At 34.9% G+C, this 25,475-nt stretch overlaps 1 protein-coding gene across 1 annotated transcript; it reads left to right on the forward strand.

Moving 5' to 3' along the window:
* The first annotated feature begins 424 nt into the window (after positions 1-424).
* On the forward strand, positions 425-22,394 carry LOC138316750 (transcription initiation factor TFIID subunit 1-like). Its single transcript, XM_069258408.1, has 3 exons — positions 425-518; positions 21,163-21,444; positions 21,580-22,394. The coding sequence occupies exons 1-3, from the start codon at positions 425-427 to the stop codon at positions 22,392-22,394; spliced, it is 1,191 nt and encodes a 396-aa protein (XP_069114509.1).
* The last annotated feature ends 3,081 nt before the right edge of the window (positions 22,395-25,475 follow it).

Genomic DNA, 25,475 nt, shown 5'->3' on the forward strand with positions numbered 1-25,475 from the left:
GTGTATGTAATCATGTAACCAGCAATAAATTGCATGCCACCTCCCGGAGTCAAATGCACTCAACCTTTGAGAACAGGAATGGATGCGCAATAATATGAGGCCAATATCTGGGCCTAAATATGCAAGCAAATCTAAAATGGGACACTCATGATCAAATTCGAGAAATCTGTAATAAAGCCATTTCCACTCAGGCTTCCAGTGGCGTAGCTACCATACATACTTATGCTTTTTCCCTTTCAAGTCGGTTCAACTTATTCAAAAAATAGTTTAACACATTCTGATAATTTTACCAAAATAAGGCAAATAAATATAAATAATTAACTTTATGAACATTGCACAGGATATACAATTTTAGTAAAAAATAGAAAAAGAAGACTTACAGAAGTAGAAGAATTTCCTCCTAGACAAATCCAAATTTCACAAAATGTCTGAGAGACCAAAACACAACTACTCATTAAACTCTCTCTGTGAACTGCCCACAGACAAAGGAAAGTCCTCCAAAGATTTTTGGAGGGAAAGTTTGACCAATAAAAACATACATTATTATATCTATAAACCAATAAAATCAATAAAAACAATCAGCTGACCAGCCAGGTAAGTCACCTGACTGGTACCTATCCACACCTATAGACAAAGAATGTGCTCATCCATCCATGCACTCTCTCACTCTTAACTTATAACTATTCATAAATACACTAATACTAATAAAATAAACTAATTAATTACTTAATTAATTACATAATTGATTACCCTGCCACACTAAGGCCCTTTAATCCGAAGGCCCAATAGTCCGAAGGCCCGTTAGTCCGAAAATTAGTAAATATTGCAAGTTATAAAGTTGTTATAATTAATGTACAGTTGTATTTTCATGAAAACATTTTTCTGCACTGCTTGTTGCCATTTCTTCATGGAGCATTGCAAGGTCAAAATTACATAAAAAGAAAAATAATAATAATAAAAAAGTTTATATGTTATTAGCTCACCTGGCCCGAAGGGCCGGTGAGCTTATGTCATAGCAGGCGTCCGTCGTCCGTCCGTCCGTCAACATTTCCTTTAAATCACTACTAGTCATAGAGTTCTGCATGGATTGTAACCAAATTTGGCCACAAACATCCTTGGGGGGAAAGAGAACAGAACTTTTATAAATTTTGGCTCTGACCCCCCAGAGGCAGGAGGGGCGGGGCCCATTAGGGGAAATATAGGCAAATCCTATAAATCGCTACTTGTCCTAGAGTTCTTCATGGATTGTGATCAAATTTGGCCACAAACATCCTTGGAGGAAGGGGAACAGAACTTGTATAAATTTTGGCTCTGACCCCCTGGGGGCAGGAGGGGCGGGGCCCAATAAGGGAAATAGAGGTAAATCTTATAAATTGCTACTAGTCATAGAGTTCTACATGGATTGTAACCAAATTTGGTCACAAACATCCTTAGGGGAAGGGGAACAGAACTTGTATAAATTTTGGCTCTGGACCTCCGGGGGCAGGAGGGGCGGGGCCCAATAGGGGAAATAGAGGTAAATCCTTTAAATCGCTACTAGTCAAAGATTTCTACATGGATTGTAACCCAATTTGGCCACAAACATCCTTGGGGGAAGGGGAACAGAACTTGTATAAATTTTGGCTCTGGACCTCCGGGGGCAGGAGGGGCGGGGCCCAATAGGGGAAATAGAGGTAAATCCTTTAAATCGCTACTAGTCATAGAGTTCTACATGGATTGTAACCAAATTTGGCCACAAACATTCTTGGGGGAAGGGGAACAGAACTTGTATAAATTTTGGCTCTGACCCCCCAGGGGCAGGAGGGGCGGGGCCCATTAGGGGAAATATAGGCAAATCCTATAAATCGCTACTTGTCCTAGAGTTCTTCATGGATTGTGACCAAATTTGGCCACAAACATCCTTGGAGGAAGGGGAACAGAACTTGTATAAATTTTGGCTCTGACCCCCTGGGGGCAGGAGGGGCGGGGCCCAATAAGGGAAATAGAGGTAAATCTTATAAATTGCTACTTGTCCTAGAGTTCTACATGGATTGTAACCAAATTTGGCCACAAACATCCTTGGGGGAAGGGGGACAGAACTTGTATAAATTTTGGCTCTGACCCCCTGGGGGCAGGAGGGGCGGGGCCCAATAAGGGAAATAGGGGAAATAGAGGTAAATCCTTTAAATCGCTACTAGTCATAGAGTTCTACATGGATTGTAACCAAATTTGGCCACAAACATCCTTGGGGGAAGGGGAACAGAACTTGTATAAATTTTGGCTCTGGCCACCCGGGGGCAGGAGGGGCGGGGCCCAATAGGGGAAATAGAGGTAAATCCTTTAAATCGCTACTAGTCATAGAGTTCTACATGGATTGTAACCAAATTTGGCCACAAACATCCTTGGGGGAAGGGGAACAGAACTTGTATAAATTTTGGCTCTGGCCCTCCGGGGACAGGAGGGGTAGGGCCCAATAGGGGAAATAGAGGTAAATCCTTTAAATTGCTACTAGTCATAGAGTTCTACATGGATTGTAACCAAATTTGGCCACAAACATCCTTTGGGGAAGGGGAACAGAACTTGTATAAATTTTTGGCTCTGACCCCCCGGGGGCAGGAGGGGTGGGGCCCAATAGGGAAATTTGATGTTAATATTCAAATTTCTTCAGAAAAGAAACAATGAACCTGTATTCAGAACATTACTTTGCATTACAAACCAGGTGAGCGATACAGGCCCTCTGGGCCTCTTGTATTTTATAAGATATCTCACAAGCATACGTTAGAATTATCTTACAAATATACAAGCTTTAAGATGTCCGATTGACAGGCGATTGTGTATAAGCCTATGTACACTGTAATTTTAATGCATTAGAATTAACGTTGCTCCATGAATTAATGATGTATATAATCAAATCTTATCGAAAAATGACCTTTATTATACCTACATGTAAACAACATTCGCAACATTTTTCGTATGAAATCTATAGAGTCACATACATGAAAGTATAATACCTTAGCAAATTTACAACAAATCTTTTGCATCGAAAACTGTAATAAATGTTTGTTTCATTTCGAGAATTGTTCGCATATAAATTCCAGTTGTATTATCTGTTTTTCGGACTATCGGGCCTTTGGACTCGTGGGCCTTCGGACTAGCGGGCCTTAGGACAAATGGGCCTTCGGATTAATGGGCCTTAGGAGTAATGGGCATTCGGACTAACGGGCCTTCAGACTATTGGGCTGTAGGGATATAAGGCGGTCACCTTATAGAAGAGGTCTTTCCATGTTTCTTTGTATAGAACATTGGTACCTTAAATAGCTGCTATGTGGCCCATCTAAGATTTTTGTTAAATTGGATAAATTTTTTTATTCCTATAATGGATCTTTCGTATTTGACACAATGAGCGCCCAGGGTGTTTTAAAATTTGAAAAAAATGAAAAGAGGCTAATAAGATAAAATTACTGCAATCTATGCAGTTTTGGTCTTAATTTATGCCTGGCCAATGGAAATCAAGGCCTCAAAAAGGGTGAGGGGCGCTTATTGGGTCAATGTATGTTGGATTCCCTTTGTCCTTACACTCATGCATTTTGAAACCTATCTCAAAACAATTCATGGCTTTAATACGACCATCTTTGATTATAATGTCATTTCTGAGAAAGCACTGAAGGGATATCTTTTCTCAAATTTTACAGGTTATCTCCCCTAGTCCAAAGCAGACAGCAGCTGGTGGAAATTGGAAAATTGGAAAATATACAAGCATTTTGAATTTTGGTGAGCTTTCATGTACAATTTCTCCATGTTTTCCTATATTTCAACGGAAAAGTTAAAAAACTGAAAGCAGAGAAAATGTCCTCTTTCATTTAAGGCCCACTATCTTTCCGAAACAGCATGTAAAACGAGATCGATAATTTTGTGAAGTCGTAAACGTTATTACCTACATTTATTATCTGATCACCTTCTGAACATGTTAATTAGAATTAATAAAATGTTAATTTTCATAACTCAGGTCATCTCATGTTTCCCGCCATCATCCTAAATACCACACTATAGTTGACTATCACTGGGCCAAACAGCAAAACAGCGAAATGACTCTCCACTGTTTGCATATATTACGCAAGAAATCTTGCATAAGTTTGATGTTGTAACATCATCTTAGGCCATCGGTATATATTTTCTGATGTTATTAATGATATTTAAGAAACCTTTATATTTCTTTATATTTATATTTATAAGATTCTCCAATGCTGATGAATGGCATTTTAAGCCCACCATCATCAGATGGTGGGCTATTCAAATCGCCTTTCGTCCGTGGTCCGTCGTCCGTCCTTCCGTCCGTCCGTCCGTCCGTTAACAATTCTTGTTACCGCTATTTCTCAGAAAGTACTGAAGGGATCTTTCTCAAATTTCACATGTAGGTTCCCCTAGGGCCCTAGTTGTGCATATTGCATTTTGGGACCAATCGGTCAACAAGATGGCCAACTGGCGGCCATCTTGGATTTTGATAGTTAAAGTTTGTTACCGCTATTTCTCAGAAAGTACTGAAGGGATCTTTCTCAAATTTCATATGTAGGTTCTCCTAGGGCCCTAGTTGTGCATATTGCATTTTGGGACCAATCGGTCAACAAGATGGCCGACTGACGGCCATCTTGGATTTTGATAGTTAAAGTTTGTTACCGCTATTTCTCAGAAAGTACTGAAGGGATCTTTCTCAAATTTCATATGTAGGTTTCCCTAGAGCCCTAGTTATGCATATTGCATTTTGGGACCAATCAGTCAACAAAATGGCCGACTGACTGACGGCCATCTTGGATTTTGATAGTTAAAGTTTGTTACCGCTATTTCTCAGAAAGTACTGAAGGGATCTCTCTCAAATTTCATATGCATGTTCCCCTTGAACCCTAGTTGTGCATATTGCATTTTGGGAGCGATCGGTCAACAAGATAGCTGACCGACGGCCATCTTGGATTTTGATAGTTAAAGTTTGTTAACGCTATTTCTCAGAAAGTACTGAAGGGATCTCTCTCAAATTTCATATGCATGTTCCCCTTGAACCCTAGTTGTGCATATTGTATTTTGGGAGCGATCGGTCAACAAGATAGCTGACCGACGGCCATCTTGGATTTTGATAGTTAAAGTTTGTTACCGCTATTTCTCAGAAAGTACTAAAGGGATCTCTCTCAAATTTCATATGCATGTTCCCCTTGAACCCTAGTTGTGCATATTGCATTTTGGGAGCGATCGGTCAACAAGATAGCCGACCGACGGCCATCTTGGATTTTGATAGTTAAAGTTTGTTACCGCTATTTCTCAGAAAGTACTGAAGGGATCTTTCTCAAATTTCATGTGCAGGTTCCTGAAGGGGTCTTGTGCATTTTCGGACTTATCGGTCATCAAGATGATCGACTAGTAGCCATCTTTGATTTTAATAATTGAAGTTTATTACTGTTACATATCTCAGAAAGTACTGAAAGGATCTTTCTCAAGTTTCATATATAGCATGTAGTAAAAGTTTGAAAAGCAGGGAAAAGATCCCTCTTTCTGTTATCAGACATAGATCATTCTTTGGTGGGCGCCAAGATCCCTCTGGGATCTCTTGTTAGATCATCTGATCTTCATTTAAGGTCACAGTAGTCAAATAGGCTAAAATCTTTAAACAACTTCTTATAAATAACTAAAAGGCCTAGAAACATGATATTGAGCCTGTGACATGCAGAGAAGAATGGCTACCAAGTTTGTTCAAAAGAATGCATGACCTTGACCTTCATTCAAGGTTACCGGAGCCACATAGGCTAAAATATTTAAACAATTTCTTGTGAATAAAGAGGCCTAGAGACTTGCCGTGCGTTCCATTTGCAGATACAACTGGAATGAACCCGCTGTATCTGTAATGGAATGCGCTGTACCAACCGAACTGAACTGGTACAAGTGGTTCGTTTTCAGAAGCGTATCACTTGTATCCAAGATGGCGGACCGAGATTCTTCATTTGTCACCGGAATGTTTTCTTTGTTGAAAACAAGGCAGAGCGTATTTATATCCGATAAAATTACATGGATTGTTTATTTCAATGTGTGCTGAAACTATTTCGGTATTATTTTGATATCCATTTCATTGTTAACACTGAAAATATTTATCTTTTATATTCGAAGCGTATCTTTCATATGGGTGCCGCCATCATGAAAAAATCCAAACGCTTTCCATTTGGTGGTGCCGTATCACTTTGGTGCAACTGGTACGAATCCGCAAATGGAACGCACGGATGATATTGGGCATGTGACATGCTGAGATGAATGGCTGCTAAGTCTGTTCAAATGAATTGCCTTGACCAACCAAGGTCACAGGGGTCAAATAGGCTAAAATCTTTAAACGGCTTCTTGTAAATAAGTAAGAGTCCTACCAGAAACATATATACATAGAGATTGGCAACTCCGCCATTTTTACGATCGGCAGATGTACCTCTGTATGTGCTTAGGGGTTTTTAGATAAACTCTTAAACAGTTAAATACAACAAAATAAATTTGATATGTTATAAACGTTAACTAATTTTCAGATGGTTTGAGTACGATTTTGGATAGAAAATTTTTTTTTAACTTATATTTTAATAAAATAAAATGCACTTCCGATTTTGAATGTCTGATTTTCGAAAAACCAGGTAAAATTGCTCATTTTCATGCTTTCAAAAATCATATTAAATAACATCAATCGAGAAAACTGGTCACATCAAACAATGATATAATGTTTAAACCTTGAGTTGATACAAAAATATTATGTTTAAAACAATATACTTAAAAGTAGTTAGCCAAGGGGAAATGCCTATAAACCAGAGGTCCCGGTGCCTGTCAACAAAGACAAAGAAGGAGTTTCCAATCTCTATGTATATATGTTTCTGGTCCTAAAGACTGGATATTGGACTTGTAGCATTGATGGGGACCAAGGGACCTTCATCCATAGTCTAATTCATCAAATATATCAGAACCTGAACTTCTTTTATTAAAAGAGTTCTTTGTATTGCCTTAATTGTTTTCCACTACTATATTCTTTGAGATGTTGTATTGTGCCAATAGTCAGATGACCGTTAAGGCCCCTGGGCCTCTTGTTTCTCTATCAAAAGCAGGAGCAGATGTTTAGGATTTTCTTCAGTTGCAAAAGTTACTTACTTTACACCATTACCACCATGGGAAAGTTTGAGCTTCTAATTTTACTTCAAAATAAAAATATTAAAAATAATTAATTACGCCCCGAAAAAATTCTGTTGCACTATGTCCTATATGGAATGAAATACTGATTGTACATGCATCAAAAGCAAAATAAATAATTTTATATTATATTTTGTGTTAATTAGACATATATAGACATGATTAAACACCAGTTACTACCGGTATTCAAATGATGAGTATTGTTTATGTTCTGTCGGCAGTGGAGCATATTTATAAGAACATTTGACTGATATATATATCATTCAATGGTGGGTGCCCTGATGGGATTTCTTGATGAGTGATTGCAGGGACTATAAAAGGACAATAGGTATAAACATTTACCCCTTAGATGCAGACTTAGATGCAATAGTCTACCATTGTCAGGCATTCGCCATCTGTCAACGTTTCCTATAAATTCCTGCTTCAGTTATACATGTAAGAGCTTTGGATGGATTTAAACTGATAAGGTCACAAAGACCTTTGGGCGAATGGAACCAGATTTTGTCCCTCCAAATATGTCCCATAAAGAAAAAAGGAAATATGGATTCCTTTAGTTCTTAGCACATGTACAATACAGAACATTTTAGCCTAATTTTGCTCAAAACATAATTGAGGATGATGATAACCTTTCTGCTTCCCCTCACCCACGGGTCTAAATAGTTCCTCACCCACAGGTCTAAATAGTGGCATGTGTATGACCCCTTTCTTTTCATCGTAATAGAAACACTTCAAGGGACACCTAGCAATGCTACATCTTCATTTCCACATTGCATGTTGTTACATTAAAAGTACAACATAAAATTTGTTGAAGAAATCTCTTTATTTTATAAAATGAGATTCAGTTTCGTGAAAAATGAAAGTAGATCAATGTGAAATAAGTGAATTTTCTTCTGTAGAAAAGCAGATAGTAGTGCAAATAGTACCCATGTGTGCAGCCAATCAGAATCCAATATTCTGTCACATGATGCACTATCCATATTTACTGGTCATCTCTCTTAATCCATTTGAGTGATGGAGGCCACTTGAGCCTTTTGTATTTAGACACAATATGTGCATTGTATTTGAAATCAAATTTTACAAAACAAAACATTACAGTACTAATGCAGATGATCATAAGGATACTACAGTACTTACATGCATGCTTGAGTGATCATAAGGATATCCTTTGTCTATTACAGATAACTTACAGTACTATGCTTGATGATCATAAGGATATCCTTTTGTCTATTACAGATACTTACAGTACTAATGCTTGATGATCATAAGGATATCCTTTTGTCTATTACAGATACTTACAGTACTAATGCTTGATGATGATAAGGATATCCTTTTGTCTATTACAGATACTTACAGTACTAATTCTGATCATAAGGATATCCTTTTGTCTATTACAGATACTTACAGTACTAATGCTTGAATGATCATAAGGATATCCTTTTGTCTATTACAGATACTTACAGTACTAATGCTGATCATAAGGATATCCTTTTGTCTATTACAGATACTTACAGTACTAATGCTGTGATCATAAGGATATCCTTTTGTCTATTACAGATACTTACAGTACTAATGCTTGAGTGATGATAAGGATATCCTTTTGTCTATTACAGATACTTACAGTACTAATGCTTGAGTGATGATAAGGATATCCTTTTGTCTATTACAGATACTTACAGTACTAATGCTGATCATAAGGATATCCTTTTGTCTATTACAGATACTTACAGTACTAATGCTTGAGTGATGATAAGGATATCCTTTTGTCTATTACAGATACTTACAGTACTAATGCTTGAGTGATCATAAGGATATCCTTTTGTCTATTACAGATACTTACAGTACTAATGCTGATCATAAGGATATCCTTTTGTCTATTACAGATACTTACAGTACTAATGCTTGAGTGATGATAAGGATATCCTTTTGTCTATTACAGATACTCAGTACTAATGCTGATGATCATAAGGATATCCTTTTGTCTATTACAGATACTTACAGTACTAATGCTGATCATAAGGATATCCTTTTGTCTATTACACATACTTACAGTACTAATGCTGAGTGATCATAAGGATATCCTTTTGTCTATTACAGATACTTACAGTACTAATGCTGAGTGATCATAAGGATATCCTTTTGTCTATTACAGATACTTACAGTACTAATGCTTGAGTGATCATAAGGATATCCTTTTGTCTATTACAGATACTTACAGTACTAATTGATCATAAGGATATCCTTTTGTCTATTACAGATACTTACAGTACTAATGCTTGAGTGATCATAAGGATATCCTTTTGTCTATTACAGATACTTACAGTACTAATGCTTGAGTGATATAAGGATATCCTTTTGTCTATTACAGATACTTACAGTACTAATGCTTGAGTGATCATAAGGATATCCTTTTGTCTATTACACATACTTACAGTACTAATGCATGAGTGATCATAAGGATATCCTTTTGTCTATTACAGATACTTACAGTACTAATGCTTGAGTGATCATAAGGATATCCTTTTGTCTATTACAGATACTTACAGTACTAATGCTTGAGTGATCATAAGGATATCCTTTTGTCTATTACAGATACTTACAGTACTAATGCTGAGTGATCATAAGGATATCCTTTTGTCTATTACAGATACTTACAGTACTAATGCTTGAGTGATCATAAGGATATCCTTTTGTCTATTACAGATACTTACAGTACTAATGCTTGAGTGATCATAAGGATATCCTTTTGTCTATTACAGATACTTACAGTACTAATGCTATGAGTGATATAAGGATATCCTTTTGTCTATTACAGATACTTACAGTACTAAGCTTGATCTAGGATATCCTTTTGTCTATTACAGATACTTACAGTACTAATGCTTGAGTGATCATAAGGATATCCTTTTGTCTATTACAGATACTTACAGTACTAATGCTTGAGTGATCATAAGGATATCCTTTTGTCTATTACAGATACTTACAGTACTAATGCATGAGTGATGATAAGGATATCCTTTTGTCTATTACAGATACTTACAGTACTAATGCTTGAGTGATGATAAGGATATCCTTTTGTCTATATATTACAGATACTTACAGTACTAATGCTTGAGTGATCATAAGGATATCCTTTTGTCTATTACAGATACTTACAGTACTAATGCTTGAGTGATCATAAGGATATCCTTTTGTCTATTACAGATACTTACAGTACTAATGCTTGAGTGATGATAAGGATATCCTTTTGTCTATTACAGATACTTACAGTACTAATGCTTGAGTGATGATAAGGATATCCTTTTGTCTATTACAGATACTTACAGTACTAATGCTGATCATAAGGATATCCTTTTGTCTATTACAGATACTTACAGTACTAATGCTGATCATAAGGATATCCTTTTGTCTATTACAGATACTTACAGTACTAATGCTTGAGTGATGATAAGGATATCCTTTTGTCTATTACAGATACTTACAGTACTAATGCTGATCATAAGGATATCCTTTTGTCTATTACAGATACTTACAGTACTAATGCTTGAGTGATGATAAGGATATCCTTTTGTCTATTACAGATACTTACAGTACTAATGCTTGAGTGATGATAAGGATATCCTTTTGTCTATTACAGATACTTACAGTACTAATGCTTGAGTGATGATAAGGATATCCTTTTGTCTATTACAGATACTTACAGTACTAATGCTGATCATAAGGATATCCTTTTGTCTATTACAGATACTTACAGTACTAATGCTTGAGTGATGATAAGGATATCCTTTTGTCTATTACAGATACTTACAGTACTAATGCTTGCTGATCATAAGGATATCCTTTTGTCTATTACAGATACTTACAGTACTAATGCTTGATATAAGGTGATACTACAGTACTAATGCTTGAGGATATAAGGATATCCTTTTGTCTATTACAGATACTTACAGTACTAATGCTTGAGTGATCATAAGGATATCCTTTTGTCTATTACAGATACTTACAGTACTAATGCTTGAGTGATCATAAGGATATCCTTTTGTCTATTACAGATACTTACAGTACTAATGCTTGAGTGATCATAAGGATATCCTTTTGTCTATTACAGATACTTACAGTACTAATGCTGATATAAGGATATCCTTTTGTCTATTACAGATACTTACAGTACTAATGCTTGAGTGATATAAGGATATCCTTTTGTCTATTACAGATACTTACAGTACTAATGCTTGAGTGATGATAAGGATATCCTTTTGTCTATTACAGATACTTACAGTACTTACATATCTTACAGTACTAATGCTTGAGTGATCATAAGGATATCCTTTTGTCTATTACAGATACTTACAGTACTAATGCTTGAGTGATCATAAGGATATCCTTTTGTCTATTACAGATACTTACAGTACTAATGCTTGAGTGATCATAAGGATATCCTTTTGTCTATTACAGATACTTACAGTACTAATGCTTGAGTGATCATAAGGATATCCTTTTGTCTATTACAGATACTTACAGTACTAATGCTTGAGTGATCATAAGGATATCCTTTTGTCTATTACAGATACTTACAGTACTAATGCTTGAGTGATATAAGGATATCCTTTTGTCTATTACAGATACTTACAGTACTAATGCTTGAGTGATCATAAGGATATCCTTTTGTCTATTACAGATACTTACAGTACTAATGCTTGAGTGATCATAAGGATATCCTTTTGTCTATTACAGATACTTACAGTACTAATGCTTGAGTGATCATAAGGATATCCTTTTGTCTATTACAGATACTTACAGTACTAATGCTTGAGTGATGATAAGGATATCCTTTTGTCTATTACAGATACTTACAGTACTAATGCTTGAGTGATCATAAGGATATCCTTTTGTCTATTACAGATACTTACAGTACTAATGCTGTACTAATGCTTGAGTGATGATAAGGATATCCTTTTGTCTATTACAGATACTTACAGTACTAATGCTGATCATAAGGATATCCTTTTGTCTATTACAGATACTTACAGTACTAATGCTGATCATAAGGATATCCTTTTGTCTATTACAGATACTTACAGTACTAATGCTTGAGTGATCATAAGGATATCCTTTTGTCTATTACAGATACTTACAGTACTAATGCTGATCATAAGGATATCCTTTTGTCTATTACAGATACTTACAGTACTAATGCTTGAGTGATGATAAGGATATCCTTTTGTCTATTACAGATACTTACAGTACTAATGCTTGAGTGATGATAAGGATATCCTTTTGTCTATTACAGATACTTACAGTACTAATGCTTGAGTGATCATAAGGATATCCTTTTGTCTATTACAGATACTTACAGTACTAATGCTGATCATAAGGATATCCTTTTGTCTATTACAGATACTTACAGTACTAATGCTTGAGTGATCATAAGGATATCCTTTTGTCTATTACAGATACTTACAGTACTAATGCTTGAGTGATCATAAGGATATCCTTTTGTCTATTACAGATACTTACAGTACTAATGCTTGAGTGATGATAAGGATATCCTTTTGTCTATTACACATACTTACAGTACTAATGCTTAAGTAATAATGATCATAAGGATATCCTTTTGTCTATTACAGATACTTACAGTACTAATGCTTGAGTGATGATAAGGATATCCTTTTGTCTATTACAGATACTTACAGTACTAATGCATGAGTGATGATAAGGATATCCTTTTGTCTATTACAGATACTTACAGTACTAATGCATGAGTGATGATAAGGATATCCTTTTGTCTATTACAGATACTTACAGTACTAATGATCATAAGGATATCCTTTTGTCTATTACGATACTTACAGACTAATGCTGATGATATAAGGATATCCTTTTGTCTATTACAGATACTTACAGTACTAATGCTTGAGTGATGATAAGGATATCCTTTTGTCTATTACAGATACTTACAGTACTAATGCTTGAGTGATCATAAGGATATCCTTTTGTCTATTACAGATACTTACAGTACTAATGCATGAGTGATGATAAGGATATCCTTTTGTCTATTACAGATACTTACAGTACTAATGCTGATGATAAGGATATCCTTTTGTCTATTACAGATACTTACAGTACTAATGCTTGAGTGATCATAAGGATATCCTTTTGTCTATTACAGATACTTACAGTACTAATGCTTGAGTGATGATAAGGATTATCCTTTTGTCTATTACAGATACTTACAGTACTAATGCTTGAGTGATCATAAGGATATCCTTTTGTCTATTACAGATACTTACAGTACTAATGTGATCATAAGGATATCCTTTTGTCTATTACAGATACTTACAGTACTAATGCTGATGATATAAGGATATCCTTTTGTCTATTACAGATACTTACAGTACTAATGCTTGAGTGATCATAAGGATATCCTTTTGTCTATTACAGATACTTACAGTACTAATGCTTGAGTGATGATAAGGATATCCTTTTGTCTATTACAGATACTTACAGTACTAATGCTTGAGTGATGATAAGGATATCCTTTTGTCTATTACAGATACTTACAGTACTAATGCTTGAGTGATCATAAGGATATCCTTTTGTCTATTACAGATACTTACAGTACTAATGCTGAGTGATCATAAGGATATCCTTTTGTCTATTACAGATACTTACAGTACTAATGCTGATCATAAGGATATCCTTTTGTCTATTACAGATACTTACAGTACTAATGCTTGAGTGATGATAAGGATATCCTTTTGTCTATTACAGATGCTTACAGTACTAATGCTGATCATAAGGATATCCTTTTGTCTATTACAGATACTTACAGTACTAATGCTGAGTGATCATAAGGATATCCTTTTGTCTTTGTCTATACTACAGGATATTTTGTCTATTACAGATACTTACAGTACTAATGCGTGATGATAAGGATATCCTTTTGTCTATTACAGATACTTACAGTACTAATGCTGAGTGATCATAAGGATATCCTTTTGTCTATTACAGATACTTACAGTACTAATGCTTGAGTGATGATAAGGATATCCTTTTGTCTATTACAGATACTTACAGTACTAAATGAGTGATGATAAGGATATCCTTTTGTCTATTACAGATACTTACAGTACTAATGCTGATCATAAGGATATCCTTTTGTCTATTACAGATACTTACAGTACTAATGCTTGAGTGATCATAAGGATATCCTTTTGTCTATTACAGATACTTACAGTACTAATGCTTGAGTGATGATAAGGATATCCTTTTGTCTATTACAGATACTTACAGTACTAATGCTTGAGTGATGATAAGGATATCCTTTTGTCTATTACAGATACTTACAGTACTAATGCTTGAGTGATCATAAGGATATCCTTTTGTCTATTACAGATACTTACAGTACTAATGCTTGAGTGATCATAAGGATATCCTTTTGTCTATTACAGATACTTACAGTACTAATGCTGAGTGATCATAAGGATATCCTTTTGTCTATTACAGATACTTACAGTACTAATGCTGAGTGATCATAAGGATATCCTTTTGTCTATTACAGATACTTACAGTACTAATGCTTGAGTGATGATAAGGATATCCTTTTGTCTATTACAGATACTTACAGTACTAATGCTTGAGTGATGATAAGGATATCCTTTTGTCTATTACAGATACTTACAGTACTAATGCTTGAGTGATGATAAGGATATCCTTTTGTCTATTACAGATACTTACAGTACTAATGCTTGAGTGATGATAAGGATATCCTTTTGTCTATTACAGATACTTACAGTACTAATGCTTGAGTGATGATAAGGATATCCTTTTGTCTATTACAGATACTTACAGTACTAATGCTGAGTGATATAAGGATATCCTTTTGTCTATTACAGATACTTACAGTACTAATGCTGAGTGATCATAAGGATATCCTTTTGTCTATTACAGATACTTACAGTACTAATGCTTGAGTGATCATAAGGATATCCTTTTGTCTATTACAGATACTTACAGTACTAATGCTTGAGTGATGATAAGGATATCCTTTTGTCTATTACAGATACTTACAGTACTAATGCATGAGTGATGATAAGGATATCCTTTTGTCTATTACAGATACTTACAGTACTAATGCTGATCATAAGGATATCCTTTTGTCTATTACAGATACTTACAGTACTAATGCTTGAGTGATCATAAGGATATCCTTTTGTCTATTACAGATACTTACAGTACTAATGCTTGAGTGATGATAAGGATATCCTTTTGTCTATTACAGATACTTACAGTACTAATGCTTGAGTGATCATAAGGATATCCTTTTGTCTATTACAGATACTTACAGTACTAATGCTTGAGTGATCATAAGGATATCCTTTTGTCTATTACAGATACTTACAGTACTAATGCTTGAATGATCATAAGGATATCCTTTTGTCTATTACAGATACTTACAGTACTAATGCTTGAGTGATCATAAGGATATCCTTTTGTCTATTACAGATACTTACAGTACTAATGCTTGAGTGATCATAAGGATATCCTTTTGTCTATTACAGATACTTACAGTACTAATGCTGATCATAAGGATATCCTTTTGTCTATTACAGATACTTACAGTACTAATGCTTGAGTGATCATAAGGATATCCTTTTGTCTATTACAGATACTTACAGTACTAATGCTTGAGTGATCATAAGGATATCCTTTTGTCTATTACAGATACTTACAGTACTAATGCTGATCATAAGGATATCCTTTTGTCTATTACAGATACTTACAGTACTAATGCTTGAGTGATCATAAGGATATCCTTTTGTCTATTACAGATACTTACAGTACAATTGACATAAGGTATCCTTTTGTCTATTACGATACTTACAGTACTAATGCTTGATGATCATAAGGATATCCTTTTGTCTATTACAGATACTTACAGTACTAATGCTTGAATGATCATAAGGATATCCTTTTGTCTATTACAGATACTTACAGTACTAATGCTTGAGTGATCATAAGGATATCCTTTTGTCTATTACAGATACTTACAGTACTAATGCTTGAGTGATGATAAGGATATCCTTTTGTCTATTACAGATACTTACAGTACTAATGCTTGAGTGATGATAAGGATATCCTTTTGTCTATTACGATATTAAGTACTTTGTCTATACTTACAGTACTAATGCTTGAGTGATCATAAGGATATCCTTTTGTCTATTACAGATACTTACAGTACTAATGCTTGAGTGATCATAAGGATATCCTTTTGTCTATTACAGATACTTACAGTACTAATGCTTGAGTGATCATAAGGATATCCTTTTGTCTATTACAGATACTTACAGTACTAATGCTTGAGTGATGATAAGGATATCCTTTTGTCTATTACAGATACTTACAGTACTAATGCTTGAGTGATGATAAGGATATCCTTTTGTCTATTACAGATACTTACAGTACTAATGCTTGAGTGATGATAAGGATATCCTTTTGTCTATTACAGATACTTACAGTACTAATGCTGATCATAAGGATATCCTTTTGTCTATTACAGATACTTACAGTACTAATGCTTGAGTGATGATAAGGATATCCTTTTGTCTATTACAGATACTTACAGTACTAATGCTGATCATAAGGATATCCTTTTGTCTATTACAGATACTTACAGTACTAATGCTGATCATAAGGATATCCTTTTGTCTATTACAGATACTTACAGTACTAATGCTTGAGTGATGATAAGGATATCCTTTTGTCTATTACAGATACTTACAGCTTGAGTGATGATAAGGATATCCTTTTGTCTATTACAGATACTTACAGTACTAATGCTTGAGTGATGATAAGGATATCCTTTTGTCTATTACAGATACTTACAGTACTAATGCTTGAGTGATCATAAGGATATCCTTTTGTCTATTACAGATACTTACAGTACTAATGCTGATATATTAAAGGATATCCTTTTGTCTATTACGCATACTTACAGTACTAATGCTGCTGATCATAAGGATATCCTTTTGTCTATTACAGATACTTACAGTACTAATGCTTGAGTGATGATAAGGATATCCTTTTGTCTATTACACATACTTACAGTACTAATGCTGATCATAAGGATATCCTTTTTTCTATTACACATACTTACAGTACTAATGCTGATCATAAGGATATCCATTTGTCTATTACAGATACTTACAGTACTAATGCTTGAGTGATGATAAGGATATCCTTTTGTCTATTACAGATATTAGTCAGTGGACCATGGTGTGCACTTACATCTCTGGGATCTTGTATCATTGACACGTCCTTGTGATGATTCCAGCATTTGGGGATGGAGACAGAATACAGTTAATACAGAGTTTTCATTGGTAAGGAAGAACTTATAAAAATCTCAACGATAGCCTTGTAATTTGCAAGCACATACATCTTGACAAACATGCTGTTTATTTAACTAATGTAGAATGATTTGAATCATTTTTTTGGTTGTCCTCATTGTCACTGAAAAGAAGGATATTAATTGAGTTTGTCTGTATTCCTTTTGTTCTCTAAAAACCATTTGATATTTTAGGCCTATTAAATTGGCTTACAATTTTCATCCTTGCTTATAATATATGCATACTGCTTATAGTACATGCAATTATGAACCTTCAAATCTGATTGGCTGATTTATTTCCAACTAAATTTCGTATATATTTAAATTTTAAGGAAACCATGTAACACTTAATGTATAAAGAGGTTTATAATTACAAGTCCCTGTTTTATCCCATTTATTCTCAAATACTAAAAAGCTGTCAAAAGACCGATAAAAAAACTTTAGAAAGATGAAATTAGCACCATATTTCTGTATTCCAAGTAAATGAATTGTCCCAAAGTTGCCTGAATTTTCTGTAATACATGTATAGACTTTATCTTGTTTGATTTATTTAAAACATATCACACATTTTATTAAAAAACAGCTTTGATCTAATTTTCCTATAGAACAACCATACTGTGGTGATATATTGCTAATGTGTTTTTTGTCAGTTCATGTGTGAAAAATATTAAAAGTTTTTAGAAGATTTTGAAATAATTTCTGAACCTGTTTTACTAGTGTTAATTTTATTGCTGATTTGAATTATATAAGAAGATGTCTTGAGGGTGCATCTTCAGGATAAAACAAGGTATTTGATGTTACAGAACTTGTTATACTAGTATGATAAGTAATAAGTATACAAGTGGTTAGTGGCACTTAAATCATATCTCAACAATAGAAACTGCTTCGGTCACGAGGTGCGGAACAAATGGAGACATTAAAGAAAACACTATAAATCTAAAGTAATGATGATGTAGCATTAATACCAAGTGAGTTTTTTTCATGACATATTAATATTATTTTATAAACAGGTCCATCATCTTGGTGAAGCTAGTTTCATTTCTTTAATCTAATATAATACAAGATGACCTCGCCCATGTTTATATATAAAGTGGAACTTCCCTTAACCGATCATGGTCGGTGCATAGAATTTTGGCCGTTTTAGAGAGGGTTCGGTTTGGAGAAGTGAACAGAATATCGATCATTACAATCAGGATTTTATTGATCGGAAGTCATTTTCTACACTACACTGTACTGCCTAGTGTTCGTTATAACCGACCAATACTAATTGTTAATGTAAATGTTATCAAAAAAGAGAAAATCATACGATTAAAATAAATGGATTACAACAATCTTGACCTTGTTACCGCATGAATGTTCTTGTCTGAATTAACCTACATATAGCCGCTTCCAGTTAAGTCAAGAATCAAATCAAATATGGTCTTATTACACGATGATCAGTCGATGCCGGGCATTATATGAGAAAACAATATATGGCTTCGGCTTCTTCATACAGATACTTTTAGTTATTTGACAACTATATAAATAAATAAATAACCCGTGTGAGACTCTCAGAGTTGGATAAGAAACTTTAATTTCTGTTTATTACTAGCTCTGCTTATTTTCCTACAGTAAACGAACGGCCAGTGGTAGACCTTCGTTAAATATCTAAACAATAGACATGATTAAATAATTACACCACCATCTCTGGTATAATTACCGTGTTCATATAGCCTTCACACCTGTTAACATGCCCCAGGACATGCGACAACTATGGATACAGGTGCTTTGAATTCACTAATATCAAAATCTAATGTTAAGGGTTGTGCAAATTTATTAGGGTACTTTTATTTATAACATAATTGAGGCATGAATTACAGTTTTTAGCTCACCTGGCCCGAAGGGCCGGTGATTGATGAGCTTATGTCATGGCGCGGTGTCCGTCGTTCGTCCGTCCGTCCATCCGTCGTCAACATTTCCTTTAAAACGCTACGAGTCATAGAGTTTTCTATGGATTCTAACCAAATTTGGGGGAAGGGGAACAGAGTTTATATAAATTTTGGCTCTGAACCCCTGGGGCCAGGAGGGGCAGGGCCCAATAGGGGAAATAGAGGTAAATCCTTTAAATCGCTACTTGTCATAGAGTTCTGCATGGATTCTAACCAAATTTGGCCAGAAATATCCTTGGGGGAAGGGGAACAGAGTTTGTATAAATTTTGGCTCTGAACCCCCTGGGGCAGGAGGGGCAGGGCCCAATAGGGGATATAGAGGTTAAGTATTTAAATCGCTACTAGTCATAAATTTCTGCATGGATTCTAACCAAATTTGGCCAGAAATATCCTTGGGGGAAGGGGAACAGAGTTTGTATAAATTTTGGCTCTGAACCCCCTGGGGCAGGAGGGGCGGGGCCCAATAGGGGATATAGAGGTTAAGTATTTAAATCGCTACTAGTCATAAATTTCTGCATGGATTCTAACCAAATTTGGCCAGAAACATCCTGGGGGGAAGGGGAACAGAGTTTGTGTAAATTTTGGCTCTGACCCCCTGGGGCCAGGAGGGGCCTGGCCCAATAGGGGAACTAGAGGTAAATCCTTTAAATCGCTACTTGTCAGAGTTCTACATGGAATGTAACCAAATTTGGTCAGAAACATTCTTGGGGGAAGGGGAATAGAGTTTGTATAAATTTTGGCTCTGACCCCCTGAGGACAGGAGGGGTGGGGCCTAATAGGGGAAATAGGTAAATTCTTTAAATCTCTACTAGTCATAGAGTTCTCCATGGCTTCTAACCAGATTTGGCCAAAACACCCTTGGGGGAAGGGGAACAGAGTTTGTATAATTTTTGGTACAGACCCCCTGGGGGGCAGGAAGGGTGGGGCCCAATTGGGGAATTAAAGGTAAATATTCAAATTCCTTCAGAAAAGAAACAATGAACCTGTATCCAGAACACTGCTTGGCATTACAAACCAGATGAGCGATACAGGCCCTCTGGGCCTCTTGTTGGCTCACCTGCCCGAAGGCCCTTTGTTTTGAAGAATGCTGTATTGAATTGTTTCACCTCATTCTTACTTCTAAGATATAACATTAAGCAAGAGAACTCAATGGCAGGAACCATTTAACAGTAGAACTCAATGGCAAGAACCATTAAACTGTATAACACAATGACAAGAACCATTTAACAGTAGAACACAATGGCAAGAACCATTAAACTGTATAACACAATGACAAGAACCATTTAACAGTAGAACACAATGGCAAGAACCATTAAACTGTATAACACAATGACAAGAACCATTTAACATTAGAACACAATGGCAAGAACCATTAAACTGTATAACACAATGACAAGAACCATTTAACAGTAGAACACAATGGCAAGAACCATTAAACTGTATAACACAATGACAAGAACCATTTAACATTAGAACACAATGGCAAGAACCATTAAACTGTATAACACAATGACAAGAACCATTTAACAGTAGAACACAATGGCAAGAACCATTAAACTGTATAACACAATGACAAGAACCATTTAACAGTAGAACACCATGGCAAGAACCATTAAACAGTAGAACAAAATGGCAAGAACCATTTAACAAAAGAACACAGTGACAAGAACCATTTAACAGTTAAACACAATGGCAAGAACCATTTAACAATAGAACTCAATGGCAAGAACCATTTAACTGTAGAACACAATGGCAAAAACCATTTAACAAAAGAACACAGTGACAAGAACCATTTAACAGTAAAACACAATGGCAAGAACCATTTAACAAAAGAACACAGTGACAAGAACCATTTAACAGTAGAACACAATGGCAAGAACCATTTAACAAAAGAACACAGTGACAAGAACCATTTAACAGTAGAACACAATGGCAAGAACCATTCAACAATAGAACTCAATGGCAAGAACCATTTAACAGTAGAACACAATGGCAAAAACCATTTAGTAGAACACAATGGCAAGAACCATTAAACAGCAGAACACAATGACAAAAACCATTAAACAGTAGAGCACAATGACAAAAACCATTTAACAGTAGAACACAGGGACAAGAACCATTTAACAGTAGAACACAATGACAAGAACCATTTAACAGTAGAACACAGGGACAAGAACCATTTAACTATAGAAAACAATGACAAAAACCATTTAACAGTAGAACACAATGGCAAGAACCATTTAACAGTTGAACACAATGACAAGGATTATTTGACTATAGAACACAAAGACAAGAACCATTTAACTATAGAGCACAATGACAAGAACCATTTAACAGTAGAACACAGGGACAAGAACCATTTAACAGTTGAACACAATGACAAGGATTATTTGACTATAGAACACAATGACAAGAACCATTTAACTATAGAGCACAATGACAAGAACCATTTAACAGTAGAACACAGGGACAAGAACCATTTAACTATAGAACACAATGACAAAAACCATGTAACAGTAGAACACAATGACAAGAACCATTTAACAGTAGAACACAGGGACAAGAACCATTTAACAGTAGAACACAATGACAAGAACCATTTAACTATAGAACACAATGACAAAAACCATTTAACTATAGAACACAGGGACAAGAACCATTTAACAGTAGAACACAATGACAAAAATCATTTAACAGTAGAACACAATGGCAAGGATTATTTGACAGTAGAACACAATGACAAGAATCATTTAACTATAGAACACTATGACAAGAACCATTTAACTATAGAACACTATGACAAGAACCATTTAACTATTGAACACAATGGCAGGAACAATTCAACAGTAGAAAACAATGACAAGAACCATTTAACAGTAGAATACAATGACAAAAACCATATAACAGTATAACACAGGGACAAGAACCATTTAACAGTAGAACACAATGACAAGAACCATTTAACAGTAGAACACAGTGACAAGAACCATTTAACTATAGAACACAATGGCAAGAACCATTTAACATTAGAACACAATTGCAAAAACCATTTAACAGCAGAACACAATGACAAGAACCATTTAACTATTGAACACAATGACAAGAACCATTAAACAGTAGAACACAATGGCAAAAACCATTTAACAGTAGAACACAATGACAAGAACCATTCAACAGTAGAACACAATGACAAAAACCATTTAACTATTGAACACAATGACAAGAACCATTTAACTATTGAACACAATGACAAGAACCATTTAACTATAGAACACAATGACAAGAACCATTTAACTATAGAACACAATGACAAGAACCATTTAACTATAGAACACAATGACAAGAACCATTTAACTATTGAACACAATGACAAGAACCATTTAACAGTATAACACAGGGGCAGAAACCATTTAACAGTAGAACACATTGACAAGAACCATTTAACAGTAGAACACAATGACAAAAACCATTTAACTATAGAACACAATGGCAAGAACCATTTAACAGTAGAACACAATGACATGAACCATTTAACAGTAGAACACAATGATAAGAACCATTTAACAGTAGAACACAATGACAAGAACCATTTAACTATTGAACACATGGACAAGAACCATTCAACAGTAGAACACAATGACAAAAACCATTTAACTATTGAACACAATGACATGAACCATTTAACTATAGAACACAATGACAAAAACCATTTAACTATAGAACAGAATGACAAGAACCATTTAACAGTAGAACACAATGACAAAAACTATTTAACTATTGAACACAATGACATGAACCATTTAACTATAGAACACAATGACAAGAACCATTTAACTATAGAACACAATGACAAGAACCATTTAACTATTGAACACAATGACAAGAACCATTTAACAATAGAACACAGGGACAAGAACTAATTAACAGTAGAACCCCAGAAAGAGAAACCTTCAGCAATAGAATGTACAGGGACAAGAGACATTTAGAATGGACAAGAAATATTGAGCAATATAACACAGGTGAGAAACTTTTAGCAACAGAACACAGGGATGAGAATCATTTAGCAACAGAACTAAAGGACAATAAACCTTTTAGCAATAGAACAGAGGGGCAAGAAACATTAAGCAATAGAACAGAGGGGCAAGAAACATTAAGCAATAGAACAGAGGGGCAAGAAACATTAAGCAATAGAACAGAGGGGTAATTTAACAATAGAACACAGGGGTGAAAAGCATTTAATAATAGAACACAGGGATGGGAAACATTTAGCAACAGAACACAGGGATAAGAAACATTGGCAAGAAAATATTTGTTGCTGGTGTTTTCTCCTATCACAACTATTTAATATGATGTGGTGCTGTAGTATGTCCAGTTCCATCATATTTCTTTTTCCCCCTAAATCTGAATATTTATCTGATTACTTATCCCAGAAGATCCATACAATTTATAATCAAATGTCTGGACTGAAGCTGTGTATCAGGTTTTGCTTCATTGCATTTTAAAAATGAGCAAGCCTAAAATGAACATATTGATGCAAGTTGAATTTCCTATATATGAAATTCCATCAGCCTTCAATCAGCTAGATGTTGGTGACTTTCTCTTTTCAATTTGATCCATCCTTGTACTTTGTCATGTAAGTCAGGGGTCGATTTTGTAGCAATGTAATGATACTTTGTAGTATATCAAATGGCTTGAGATACAATGTCAAGATATTATGAGTCACTTTCAACAGTTCATTTTGTGTCTTATTTTTAACTGTATGAAATTACATGATGACACATAGGTGTTTTTCATATTCATGTTTGTATTAATCAACAACTCATTGACTTGAAACATTGCATGCTGATGGAATTTAATTGGCTTAAGGTTTAGTTTGAACTAAGAAACCTGAAGGTGTGATACACGACTAGTGTATTGTGATTATTTAGACTGCCATATCTAATTTTGCAAAATTCATTTGAGAATACTTAGTATCTGTAAAAATGAAAAGAAATTTGATGCTAATCTACAATCAAACCTTTAGGAGTACAAGTAGATTTGTTATGGCTATTCTTGACTTTTGTATCTGAGTGATAATTAATTGAGAGTCTTCTACCAATAGTAGATTTGCCTCGTGTAATAACAGTAAGGGGTACAAATAGATATGTGACAGCTATTCCTTATTTTCGTATCAGTGATACTGATCTAGAGAGTATCAATAGTTGATTTGTCCTGTACTACAACTTCTCTTTTATATTAGGCTGTAATACTTTACTGATGTTTGATATTGTAGGCTGCCACTCTGGGAAGGTGTGAACATATGTTGGGGCCCGAGGCTACTCATCGTCCAATCAAATTAATTCATGATGCGTGGAACACGGTAATTTCTCCTGACAAAGTTTAGATATTATGAATGAAAATAGTCGCTTTTCTGATCAATCTTGTGTCGTTGTTCATGGATGTCTCACTCAGAGGTCTCTGAATGGTGTCGGCGGTGGGAATAGTTCCCAATGCTATATTGATGTGATTTAAATGTATTGTGGTAAAGTTGTGTAGAAGTTAGTCCATAAAGATATCACTACCCAACAACAACACATACCAGGAGGACCATAGGTTTTCATTGTAAATTAGGGTTTTCTTCTTTAAAAGATATTTTTTTAGTTTTCTCAATTATCCAATAGTTACACATTTGTGAGGCACTGGTAGGGGATGTATAAGTATCAGTAAATTGGTCATTAACTTCAATCAGAAATATGATATTAATTGTCTTCACTTCAGAATCAGGAATAATAGGTTTGCATCAAGAGAAAAAAATATTTCATCCTTCAGTCAGTGTTTATAATTTGACCTATATACTTAAAGTGTACAGATACAGATATCATTAAGATTAGATATTATTTGAAACAATCTTTTTTTTTGTGGAAAAATCCAAGTTTGACAGAAAATGTTGAAATTTGTGTGTTGTCCTTTAGTTTACAGTCATGAATGAAAATAGGGTTTGTTATGGTTCAGAG

The sequence above is a fragment of the Argopecten irradians genome, chromosome 2 (assembly GCF_041381155.1).
Source record: "Argopecten irradians isolate NY chromosome 2, Ai_NY, whole genome shotgun sequence".
NCBI classification, from domain to species: domain Eukaryota; kingdom Metazoa; phylum Mollusca; class Bivalvia; order Pectinida; family Pectinidae; genus Argopecten; species Argopecten irradians.